General features: G+C 39.0%; 1 protein-coding gene across 3 annotated transcripts in view; it reads right to left on the bottom strand.

Annotated features, from left to right (window-relative positions):
- Positions 1–13,812, bottom strand: part of PRCP (prolylcarboxypeptidase) — a 51,575-nt gene that overhangs the window by 12,953 nt on the left and 24,810 nt on the right. For all 3 annotated transcript variants that reach the window (XM_084768056.1, XM_084768057.1, XM_084768055.1), the window contains exons 2-6: positions 10,358–10,498; positions 7,522–7,623; positions 3,139–3,320; positions 2,356–2,513; positions 1,020–1,189 (exon numbers count right to left, since the gene is read on the bottom strand). In XM_084768056.1, the coding sequence (XP_084624182.1) occupies positions 1,020–1,189; positions 2,356–2,513; positions 3,139–3,320; positions 7,522–7,617 (606 nt within the window). In that variant the 5' untranslated portion in view covers positions 7,618–7,623; positions 10,358–10,498. The remainder of the gene's footprint in view (positions 1–1,019; positions 1,190–2,355; positions 2,514–3,138; positions 3,321–7,521; positions 7,624–10,357; positions 10,499–13,812) is intronic.

Below are 13,812 nucleotides of genomic sequence, written 5' to 3'. Positions count from 1 at the left end.
TACCCACTTTAGAAATACCATCAATTATATCCTCAAACCTTAACCACGAACTCTGCCAGACTTTGTTTTTAAAGCTAAGAGAGGCATTCTTAACAACAACAACAAGTTTAAAGATGAACATATGTGATAAATCCTTTTACTGTGAAAATCATTTTAGCATAGATGGGCAGTGGTGATACATGCTTTTAATGCCAGCCGTTGGGAGGCAGAGGCAAGTGAATCTCTGAGTTTGAGGCTAGCCTGGTCAATACAGAGCTAACTCCAAGGCAGCCAAGGCTACACAAAGAAACCCTGTCTCAAAGGAGAAGAAACGTTAGCATTATGAAAGAAAGAAAAATGAGTGATATGTTTTCACACTGGAAAAAGAACATAAAATTATAGTGAGGTACAATTCTTGAGTGTCTTCAAATCTAACATTTGCATGGTCCTCAACAGAACTCTGCACATTTACTTTTGTGCTATCGTACAGAGGAAGACAGGGAGCCTTGGGGAAGAAGTCCCATTGTTTAGAGGGGTAGGCAGCAGCTTCAGGCCACTCCCTTATCGCAGCACATGAAAAGAGAGCCTTGCATGCTGCTGTTTGGCATGGGGATCACCCATGGTAAGTGTAGCATTTAGACCGCCTCTAACAGTTCACTGCCTCTCAGTACTATGATAAAACCTGCCATTTATTAAGCTTAGCTAATATATTATGTGGATCTAGACATGATACATGTATCACAAAATGGGGTATATTACATATGCAAAGTACAGCCCAGAATTTGGCATATAATAGTTATTCCATCAGCATCAACTATTGGTCTTATTTCTTATTCCTATAATGCTGTAGCTGATAAGATTTATCTCCAGTTCTCAAAAGATAAATTGAGGTCAGAGACAGCTAGCATGCCTAACGTCACTTGGTCAGAAAGCAGTAGGGCCAAGGATTCCAGCCCACAATCATTAATTTCACAGAGTCCCTATGGGAGGGATATAATATACACACACACACACACATACATATGGCATTTTTCTGTTACCTTGATAGGCCAAGCAGGCAAAGGCTGTAAAAAGTTGGTTGCATAAGGGTAGTTCACCATTGCCAGGTTCACCCAGGTCTCAGATATCCATCCTTTTAAACTTGGGACATCCTCAGACGTCAAGGGTCTACATAGGCGAAGAGTGTTTGTGAGCCACTGGAGGCCACTGCCTGCAGATAAAAGGACACTACTAATCTACAGTGTCAACCAGTCACTTATTTTTTATTTGGTTTTACAGAAAACACAAGTTTTTTCTCCAAAGTTTGGCTTCTCCAAAAATTTTTCCAACATTTAACAAAATCTTTTAGGGCAACTAGATAAACCCATAGAACTTACCAAAATTAATATTAATCCATAGTTTAAGATACTATTGAAATAAATAAGAGTAGTAAAGAGAATGCATAAGCTAAAACTAAATAAAGCAAATGCATGCACTTAATAATTAGAATATCACACAAAATACAGCATATCAAAAACAAACAAACTCCCACATACCATGCAACTTTCATTACTAAGATGCAGATATCAGAAAGTCAGCCTGTGCTGCAAAGGGAGATCTGCTGAGTAGGTGTGAAAAAGTGCTGAAGACTGCAGCAGAAAGCTTACGAGAGGCTGGCTTTGTCTTTTCTTGATCTGGATGCTAGCAATACCAAGCATTTACTTTGTAAATACTTATTCATTTACACATTCTGTTAGTATAGTTCTCAAGAGACAACATGTATGTATGTGCATATGTGTGTTTAATATATGGTGATATTAGGCTAGGGAGATCCCTTGGTAGGTAAGTGCCTGCTACACAAGCATAAGGACCTGAGTTTGAATTCCTATAACCCATATGAAAACTCCAATGTGGTGGTGTGTGCCTGGAGCTCCAGTTCAGATCAGGAGGGGAAAAAATAAGCAGATCCCTGAAGGTCACTGGCCAGCCAAGCCTATCCTATTAATGAGCTTCAGGTCCAGTGAGAAACTATGTCTCAAAAAGAAGAAGGAAAAAAAAAAAAGGACTGGTTGGAAAAAAGGCACCAAAAGTTGACCTCTGGCCTACGCGCGCGCACACACACACACACACACACACACACACACACACACACACACACACGTATGCTTAATATACATACCTAACATTGGTCACATACCATATAACAGGCACACACAAAACACACAAAAACCAATACAAACACATATAATACATCACACACACACACACACAGAGACAACACAACAAATGCACATGATTGTTTACAAAAGTTTTTTTTTAAGGTGGCACTGTTGATTTTTAGTAAGTTAAAGGTTAAAGAAAACAAACTGTTAATTCATTCTCTTAATGAAAGCTTACTTGTACTTGAGAGTTGGTTAATGGCACCCCAAGATTTGCGGATGCTCTCGGAACAATGTGGACCACTTTTCCTGAAATCTTCAGTTACAATCTTCATAAACACACCACAGGGAGTCAACTCTTCAAACTGCCAGATAGGGGCAGAAGCTGCAAGAGCTCTAAATGACCAGGGAAATGGAAAGAGAAAGAGAGAAATGTAACTCATCTTCTCACGGTTTTTGTTTGCTTTGCTTTTTAAAGTGTGTGTGTGTGTGTGTGTGTGTGTGTGTGTGTGTGTGTGTGTGTGTGTGTTTGTATCTGTGTGTGTCTGGATCAGGAGTTACAGGCAGCTACAAGCCCCCTGACATGGTTCTAGGAACCAAACTCATGTCCTTTGGAATAGCAGTAAGTGCCCTTACAACCAAAACGTCTCTCAGGCACTCGATCCAGTTTTAGTATGGAAACTGAAATGGAACAAAGATGATTTGAAACAGAATGCTGTTGGGTAGTTTTTGGGCTTTGTTGTTATTGTTGTTGTTGCTGTTGCTGTTGTTTGAGACATAGTCTCTCTATATAGTCTTGGCTGCCTTGGAACTCACAAGACCAGGCTGGCCTTGAACACACAAAGATCCACCTACCTGTCTTTGCCTCCCAAGTACTGGGATTAAAGGTGTGCGCCACCATGCCTAGCCTTATAATACTGTTGCTAATGAGAGGGAAGTGTCCATATAACAGAGCATGGCGCCTGCTTTGCCTAATTTTCTCTTGATTGTTAAGAACTGTGTCAAGAATCAATGTACTTACCCAACTACAATATGAGGATATTTCATCCTGAACCAGGCTGCAAGCATGCCACCATAAGAGCCCCCGATGGCGATCACAGGTTGATTTTCAGCTCCTGGGATTGTTTTTTTCAAGTGTCTGATTAACACTGCAAAATCAGCCAGAGCCTGCTCCGATGACAGAAAATCCAAGTGTTGGGAATCCTGTATTTATTTATTTTAAGAACAAAGACAAAGAAAGCAGGTATAAATGTGGACATAATAGCAGCTAGGCACAGAACAGTGTTTTCATTATTTGAAATAGATTTCCAGGCAATTGAGCTAAAATCCCAAGTCAAAGCAACCCATGATTAGTAACTTTAAGTCTGTGAGAGAACATGATATATTTTCCAAGCAAATGTAATTTTTTTGCTTTTAAAGCTTATCTTCAAATACAGTGCAGGAAGCAAGACCTAGCACATATTTAAACATTTAAAATATTGCCCTTAAAGGAGAAACAGAGAGCTTGCTTGTGGCCTACTTGAACATTTAGCCAGTTTGATTCTTCTGCCACAACTCTAATTTTTGTTGAAAAATTTAAATAACTATAGGCATGACAATGACATATAGTTATTTTAATTTACAAAGCTCCTTATTTGTAGTCAAGATAATATATTTGAGGAAGATTTACAAAAAGAATCAACCTAGGGATGAAATCCTAGGCAGGTATTTCCAAGAACCATACAGTGGCATTCATCAGGCCCAAACTGCTTTCATTTCCCTAAGTGGATGATGGAGGTGCTCATCCTCAGCAGCTCAGTATCCTCCAGAATAAACAGCAATAGTTTAGAGCAATGATATTGGCACCCACAGGGTCGGTCGGTTAAAGTAGGCTTCGTAAGCCCTTAGCTTATGTCTTATGAGTGGATGTCAGTGATCTTATGAGGCTTGAAGGATATTCTTGTTTCTGAGTAAAAATAGAACTGAGGCAGACTATAGTATGTCTGAGATACTTGAAAAATTGCTGCCAAGTCTCTGACCCTGAAAACACTACTCTCCTTCTTGCCTGATGATTACCAGTTCTACCTGGACAGAGCCCAGTTTGCTTCACCACTACACACACACACACACACACACACACACACACACACACACACACACACAACCTTAAAAAAAGAAAGAAAGAAAACTCAAACAGTTGCCAACCCCTAAGGTCTGTTAGCCAGGGGAAGTGGCCTGAAAGGCTTTGGAGGTCTAGTCTAACTGTCAGACAAAGGCAACAGAGCAGAGATGAGATGTGAGCTCGTAGCATAACTAAACAAAGTTTAGGGCCCAGGTCCTGTGCTGAGGAAGCCACACTGATCCAGAGAGTGAAGAATGTTCAGGACACTGAGAGACATGTGCCTTCCCCCACCCACCCCCCACTCATCCTTTTTACCTCAGAGTTTCACCTCAGTGGACCCCACACTCCTTCAACAGGGCAGTTGGCCAAAGGGAAATGAACCCACCCTATGTATTTCCTTGAAGGAGCTTAAATACTCTCTACCATCCTGACAATGTGATTCCTGGTTTGGTCCTACACTGCAAATGTCACCATTTCAAACACCGTTACACAGCATGCAAGCTTGTTCCTCCAACAGGACGACAATGTTCTCTGCCCAATCCTGTCATGACTCCGTGTTCTCCTTTCCAAATGTCATTTTCACTACATGCTATTTGCAGAAGGCTTTGCTGAGGTTGTAGAAACAATAAAAGCAACCCACAAGCAACATTTAGCAATAACTGTGATAGGTTATGAAACTAAGATTAATCTTAATACACAGCTGTTACAATTTCAAGTCTTGACACAAATGTATTTAAGCTGTCCAGGATGAACTAAATCCCACACAGAAGACTGAGAAAAAGATGCCCCGTCAGAATAAACTCACTCTTTACTGGAAAGATTGTGTATTTGCTAAAGTAACAATTGGAACAAGTCCAGCTGCCAGTCACAGACAGCTATAATTGGAATATATTGGAAGGGAAACAATAGATTAATGGAAGAAAATGATCCTCGGGTAAAAGGAAAGCCACTTAGAAAGTTCCATGATGATTTAGCTCCAGTTCCCTCTGCAAGTGGTGAAGTGCTGAACTCTGAGGCTAATGGTATTGTTTAAATGTCTCTATAAACTGTCCCCACTCCTTTCTTTTACAGATATAACCTAATTCACTCATGTGTACTTAAGCTACTCTTAGTGACTTGGTTCTAGTGATGACATAGGACTGCCTAGGTCAGGTCTACTTTGTCCAACATTTAGCTTGGAGAGACCCCTGAAGCAGAATTGCCCAACTAATTCTTTCTAATTCCCCACTCACAGGAATTGTGAGGTAATAAATGCTTTGTGCTAGTCTAATATGTTTGCTCATGCTTGCAATTTCAGCATTGGAATAGGAGACAGAGCCGGGGGAGTATGAGTTCAAGACCAGCCTTCATTAGATAGCTAGACGCTATCCATGAACAACCAAGCACAAACAAGTTTACTACTGATTTAAAGTAGGATGGCTTTATGTCCACGGCACTAGGTAACCAATACAGCTAAACACCTTTGTCAGACTCACCTATTTTACCTTCATTCTGGGTCTCTCTCCCCTGACATCTTCAGTCAACTAACATATTACTGTGTCACAAAGTCCCTACCATTCCTTTTGTCCTATCTGCAACACCCAATCCATTAACCGTCGCCTCATCCAAAATGTACACTGACTTATCATCCTCACTCACTGTCATATTTTACTTCCATTTTACATGGCATTATGTACACATGAGTGCAATTGTTCCCAATTCGCAAATAATATGTATAACATCACTTATGCTATTGTCAACTTTTGTGAGCACAGAAAGAGAAAAAAATCATATATATCAAAATCAGTTATGGGTTCACCTTACTAATAGAATATTGATTGTTATAACCTACAGAAAGGTATGATGCAATGTGCAACAACTTGACTGCTTCCCAATGGTTTGGGGGCCTGTCCACTCCACTAGTCATATGTGCATGTAAAATACTAAACTAAAGAACAAAACTGGCCATCCAACCCAAAAAATTACAGCAAACCATTCTGCAACTGACTTATTTTTAACTCACTTCATTTGTCATGACATAATAAATTCAGTTAATTGAATATAAAATTTTAAAAGCTCCTAAACAGCCTTACAAAACAGCCTAAATAGGACTATTCCCAAATTATTTTAGCTGACAATTCACAAAAGGATGGTATCACTCTATTGAATGAGATGGAAGACATTAGACACTGCACAAACATCTTAATGTAACATTTATTTTCATATTTTAAAGGAACCTGGAAAATGTATCAGTACATGAGGTCCTTGATTAAAAAAGTCTTAACTTTAACTGAGTTCCCTAAGGAAAATATTACTAACAGGAAACTTGGAAAATAAAGTCATTCAGTGGTTGAGATGGTATTTTGGTTCATTATGTATATAGCCTGACAAAGACCAGGGGCTCTTGTAAGAAAGGAAAAACTAGTGGGAGCGCCAGAGATAACATGACCTCATAGAACTCATTTAATCTTATATACTGATTATATGTTACTGAAAACTCCTTCTTATGTATTTGCATTCTCTACCCCTCAGGCAGGAACAGTAAGTTAGTACCTCATTTATGGAGCAGAATTATTTACTGACACTGCTGAAATAATGAAAATTTCTCCACTGTGTGCAGCAATAGAATAAGACTGACCTGGCTGAAGTCCGTGTGCATGACTGAACTTTAACTAACAGGGGTTGTATGCACCCCTTGACGGTAGAGATCTTGCTTGAACATGTTAGGCCTTTCTCAAGCCCCCAGAACTACAAACAAAACAAAACAAACAAAAAACACCAAAAAGGGAGCTGGAGAGAAGGCTCAGCAATTAAGAGAGCTTGTTGCTCTTACAGAAGACTGGGGTTTGGTTCCCAGCACCTACACTGTGGCTCACAACCATCTCTAGCTGCAGTTCCAGGGGACACAGTGTCCTCTTCTGAGCTTCTCAGGCATCAGGCTTCCAGATGGTGCACAGCCATATGCACTCAAAACAGCCATATACATAGAATAATTCTGAATTTTCTTTTAAAAAGTAATAGTAATTAGAAAGATGGCATGGCTTTAAAGGTCTTGAGGTAGGATTGAGAACAGAGCTTAGAGGAAATATTTGCTTGCACACAGGATGCCTTGGGCTAGATCCTTAGCAAAAATAGAAAGAAAAATTTTCATTTTGTCGAAGTTGTATATATAAAGAAAAGATAAAGTACAAATTATTGAGCTTCTAGGCACTTCAAGTTAAAGTGATCTCACAGTGTGTGAGTATAAAATGTTCGAAAGTTAAACAAATATCTACCAAAGGGGGTAGCGAAAATCCTTAACTTAAAAAAAAAATGTGTACTTACCTTGAATGAGTCCTCACCAAAGGGTAGGGATTCCCCATAGTACCGGTGCTCAGCAAACACCAGCATAGCCTTCAGCTCCTCAGCCACATCCCACATGAACCCCTAGGAAGAATTCACAAATCCGTAAGTAAAATTAGGCAGTGAAACATCGCATTGAGCTTTTGCAAACCATATGAAATAGATATTAAACTAGAAAGAGCTCTCTGAAAAACTGTGCATCCTCCCCCGCCCCCACCCCCGTGTGTTCCATGGGGGTGGAAATCCACAATAGCTGTATTATACTGTACTACAGTGGAACCTAAATAAGATCAATTCAGTCATCTGCTAGTCACTTCATCTCTTCTTATCCTGACCCTTTGACCCTGAGTGAATGGTATATGTCACTCTTCAAACTGCACTGTGCTTAGTATTCTAGGAAGGAGGTAAAGATATCTAAGTTGCTCCTCAAAGACATCCAGACAACAAAAGGAAGTTAAAAGATAAATAATCATATTAAACATCCTTGGGACTTTAATCTTATATATTAGGACATTAACAGGAGCTAACAGCAGCTGTTACTAGCTCCCGCTTATAATGTGTCAGATGCTGTTCTAGCCATGCATGTAATAATTCACTTCATTATCACAATAAACAAGATCAAGCACTGTGGTTTTACAGACAAGGACACTGAGACACAAGGCTCCATGTCCACACAGGTGCAGAGCCCAGACTGAAATGCGGGCTGTAATGCAGAGCAGTCACCAAGGGCCACTAGACTTCCTTGATCCACACAGATGGCTCCTCACCAGCCATTTGCTGCCTCTTTCCCTTTGACTGGCTGGTGCCCTTGGAATCCTCCCTAAGAAAGCATCCAAGGCAGACAGCATTCATTGACCAGAAGGTTGAACATGGATTAAATAAAGCCTAATGGACGCTGTCGGTGTTTAATGTTACTATTTCCTAATGAGGCGTAGGAACCTCAAAATGGCTTAGGCTGTTTTGACCAATCGATAAAGAATCAAATGAGCTACATGCAGGGATAATGGACATGTTAGCCTGACACCTGTGGTTTTCAAGACTCCACTTCTCTTCCAAGGAGCCGCTCTCTCCTGCCATATATCCCAGGGCTACATAGAGAGACTCTGTCTCAAACAAATGAAAAACAAAACAGAAAGGAAAGAGACAAAGCAGTACTGTTTTACACAACATAGCCCCAGGAATCTGGACACTTACCTAAAAGATCAGGTGTCACTCATGATGTCTTTTCTCAGGAGCTATTTTACTTCCAGTTTGTTTATTTATTTATTTCTAAACAGGGTTTCACTGGGTAGCTCTGGCTGTCCTGGAACTGTGTAGACCAGGCTGGTCTCGAACTTAAGAGATCTGCCTGCCTCTGCCTCCCGAATGCTAGGATTAAAGGCGTGCACTACCAACACCCAGCATTTAAATTATTTTTTTAAGTATTTCTTTTGATTGGTTGGTTTTACAGGCTGGGTGTCACTACAGAGGAAAAGAGACTCAAATTCACAGTCTTCTATGCCAGCCGCCTGAGTACTACATAGAGGTATGCAACCCCATGCCCAGCAGACTGGGTTTTTGGCTGTCTGAAGAAAATAATCACAAATGAATAAGGGGGTAGCAGTATAATTAGATTCATGTCTTTTCTGTCAGCTCAGTTCAGTTCAGCAAACATTTGCCGAGATCTCCTGAGTATGGTGCCACACTAGACACTGGCACCAGAGATGGCACTATTCCCTAATTAACAGTAGCTCACAGACTAGCTTCTTAGCAGAAATTTAGCATTTTCTAGTCACAGCACTGGCATAATGTAAAGGAGACTTTCTTTCATTTTTTCCAAATTGTTTTAATTTTTTTATTAAATATTTTTTATTTTTACATATACATTTATATTATTACACATATATACAATAAACTACCTACAGCAATAAGAACCATGATATGGATGCATTGTTAAAAGGTGATAGAAAGTATACTTAGTGAAGCAAATCAATAGATTATACTATTTTAATTATAACAAACTCAAAACAAGTAGAACAAGAAACTAACTGAAAATGCAGCTACTTTACTTCTGTCCTTCCAACTTGAAAGTCAAACTTTTATATATTTTCCTTGTTTGCACTAGTTTTGTTTCAGTCTTACTTATTAATTTGATAAATATTTATTGATCATCTACTATACACATAATACAGTTCTTCACTTTAAAAATACAGTATTAAATAGAAAAATTCCTACCTTATACTTACCTTCTTCAGGCCATAACCAAGCCAAGTATACACAATAATATCCACTGGTATTATAATTAAATTTCCCAGAAAAAAATGGTTCTGTCTGTCTGTCTGTTTGTCAGTCATTCTGTGTTGAGACTGGGTTTCATGTAGCTTAGTCTGGCATTGAACTAGATGACAGCACAGGTTGTCTCTGAATTCCTAGCTAATGACCCTGTCTCACTGACACTTTTTATTCACTTGTGAACTTCTGCCATCTTTCTATTACTATTGAATTTATTATTATTGTTGTTGTTGTTGTTATTATTATTATTATTATTATTATTATTATTATTATTATTATTTCAGGAGGGGACATGGCACATCACACTTGAGGACATCAAAGATGAACGTGCAGGAGTTGATTTTCTCCTTCCATCAAGCAGGCTCAGAGATGAAGTCAGGTCATGAGCCTCTACAGCTGAGCCATCTTGTGCACTCTCTTTTTACTTCTGAAGGTCATTATAATTAAAACAGTAATTCTTGGTCATCTATACTGCTAAACACATTCTCCCATTTATCTCTAGGAAATATACTACTTCAGCAGAAATATCTTACTAATGTGTACATACCGTATTATTGGAAAACCAGACAATGTCCCCTTCATTACCAGTGTAGAAAAGTATTGATCCGCCATTTTTCTGCCAGTGTTTATCAGCTATCAGGTACCGCTGTTTAAAAGTCCTTGTGTCAGAAAATCCAAAGTGGTCAACCTATGATAAAAACAAAACAGGCAAGACATATTTGAAGAAAAAGCAATTGAAATTAATACTAAGGTAAGTCATTCTTCCATTGAAGTCAACCTATAATACAAAAATAATGAAAAGAAAATTTAAAGTTCATTTGTCCTTATTAATTCTAATGTCATTTTGAAATTATGTTGCTTATATACTGAGATGAAGCAGTATTTGTTATGGTGGTTAAGATTTTCAGTATAAAAGAAAAATTTTAATTATAAAAATCAAGTGTTACTTAAAGACATAATGCCCAAATAAAAATTTTAATCTGAATAATTTTAATGGAAAATTAAAAACTTTATATGATGTTGCAGCATGATTTTCTGAAATATGTGCACATTGTAGCGTGGATAAACTGAACATAAGCGTCACCTCTCATACTTCACATTTTAGTGTCATGAGAACAGAATCAAATGTCTTAGGACTCTTCAAATAAACGCATCCCACTGGTTCTCAAAATGCCTGTCCAAATTTTCATTACTTTTAAAATAGAAATCAAGAAGAAATTAGACCACTGGAAAAAAATGTATAAACTGTGTGATTCCCACTACCAGCAGACACTCCAAATGCTGGGATGCTGATGTCTAGCACCATTTCTAGGAAAAGAGGCAATAAAGAAACTAAGGCTTGTGGAGGAATGCCTTGTGTGGATGTAGCAGTTGTCAATAAAGTGATCAGATTGGCAAGTTCTTGGAATATAGTAGGTTATGAGGGTAAGAGTAGTTTATTTTAGTAGATTTAGTAGATTTAGTAGCAGTTTAGATTCTGCCCAGTGTAGTGCTTGCAGCTTTAAATTACACTTCAGTCTCACTGTATCAGTTATTGGCTTCCTAGGTCATGCAGATTGAATCCCTGCAACAAAGGCTTGTTACCAAAATGATTGAATGACACTTGGGACAAAGATGTTACAGGATAGGCCAATACATACTACTGCACAAGGGACAAAGGCATGCTTAAGAGCAAGAGAGCTGTACTAACACATGAAGTAGCCAGCAACAAAGGAACTGTTTATTATAGGCTCACATTTTAATAAGCCTAGCCTAGAACAATGAACCACAAAAGTAAAGACTGTAATTGATTCAAACATCCAATTCATGAAAACCATGGATATATAAGAAAACATTTAAACAAGGTTAAAGTTCACTTGCCAAAGTTCACATGTCCACTGAGCCACCATAAATTAATTCCTCACTTTGAAACAGGGAATTAGTGGTTAAGAATCCCATAGTAGAGCTGCCTTTCTGATAGAACTGTCTTCCAGAGTACCAAGTTGTCCCACCTGAAGATGAAGAGCTATTAACTAAAAGTCAGCTACTGCAGAAAGATGACTAAGATAGAGAAATGATAGTTCTGCAAAGTTACTGATTCAGACAAGACGTATGAATGATATTCTAAAATACCAGAAAAGAAAAAGGGAAACAAATTTTGATACCACAAACAATGCTCTTGTCTCTGGGCTCTCATCACCTTAATCTAATAATCAATATTGGCACCACAGGTAGTTGGGCAGGCAAGGCACACATGCCTTCTCATGCAAACAACATAAAACACATACCGTCTATGATTCATTCTTGCCAAAAATGTTCCATTTTTATCTTAATCTTGACTTTACTCCAAAGGAGGAAGTACAGAAGGTGGTAGGGTAAACTGAGTTTCTGGAAGGCAATTGGGCAAATCTGAGGGTGGGACATTTTACAAGGCAATGGGTGGTCAGGGGACTGCTTTGGATGAAGTGAGTTTTAAGGAACACACTAATCAGAGACAATGCAACCCAGGATTGGACCCTAGTTTGAACAAATAAGTTACAAGTGATAAAGTGGAGTGATTCAGTTAATTTTAATATAGACAAGAAATTAACTGACACTAAATACTTGCTAGAAGTAACCATACTATTCTGACTACATTATAAAAATGCTTTTATTTTTTACATACCCTGAAATTTAAGAGCTAGAATGTAAAGCTGACTAAATCTTGGAATTACTCTATCATGAATAAATAATATGAATTTACACAAGCTGAGGTTTCATATATATGGAAAGAAATAACATACATAACATACAGAAGGTATTTGGACTTTGCAAGATAGATAAACCATGTTAAAAATTTAAAAAGACAGAATAATTTAAGCAGTGGAACTCTCTCTATATATTTAAGGTTTTTTACCTTTTTTCTTTTTTATGTATAATTTATTATAATTTATTCACATTACATCCCGATTGTTATCCCCTCGCTCTTATCTTCCTGTTCCCACTCTCCCTCCCTCATCTGCCCTATTCCCCTCCCCTTGACCTCTGATGGGGGTGGGCCCTCCTACCCCTCTGTCTGACCACTGCCTATTAGGTCTCATCAGAATAGCCTGCATCCCCTTCCTAGGTGAGCTGGCAAATCCATCTTGCCAAGGGGGAATGATCAAATTGTGGGCAACACAGTGCAGGTCAGAGGTTCAGCAGAAGTCACCACACCCCCCCCCCCACCCAATGTGTGAAGAATCTGCTGTCCATAGGTTACATTTGAACAGAGTCGTGGGTCTCTGCATCCATTGTTCTTGGTTGGTGCATCAGTTTGTGCAGGCCCCCATGTCCAGATCTGTTCCATAGGCCTTAATGGTCTCCCAGTGGGGAATGTGAGCTACCATTTAAATATAACTATTAACTCTCTTACAGTGGTAACATTCACGATCAACTACAGGAAAGAGCTATAACTAGAGCCTTTGGGATGGAGGGGATGAGTACCTTTGTGATTAGAAGGACAGTGCCTCAGTCACAGTCATAGGGGAGGGGAGTAAGGGGAAAATGGAAAGGAGGGAGGAATGGGAGGATACAAGGAATGGGAGAACAATTGAGATGTAATATGAATAAATTAATAAAATATATTTTAAAAAACTGATGTGCCTGCCAGGCATGGTAGAGCATACCTTTGATCCCAGCACTCAGGGAAGCTGAGGCAGATGGATGACTGTGAGTTCAAGGCCAGCCTGCTCTACAAAGTGAGTCCAGGACAGCCAAGGCTACACAGAGAAACCATGTCTCAAACAAACAAAACAAAACAAAGAATGCTGTCTGAAGCACACTAAATCCTAAGAAGGAATACTCAAGATGAGCAAGAGGTAACGAGGCTTTTCAGTGAATTACAAGAATTATTCTTACAAAGTCAACAGCTCCATTTTTTTCCCTTATGGTTTCCCTAAGTGTTAAGCCAGAAATAGGCTCTGAATTGTCCTTTGCACAACATGAATTTCCAGCATCCTCCTGCCTCCTTCCCATCATTAGGAACATCACGAGAAGCTACAG

Source organism: Acomys minous, assembly GCF_964271855.1.
Source record: "Acomys minous genome assembly, chromosome: 2".
Taxonomy (NCBI): domain Eukaryota; kingdom Metazoa; phylum Chordata; class Mammalia; order Rodentia; family Muridae; genus Acomys; species Acomys minous.
Note: the sequence above shows the minus strand (reverse complement) of the source record. Positions and strands in the feature narration are given on the sequence as shown.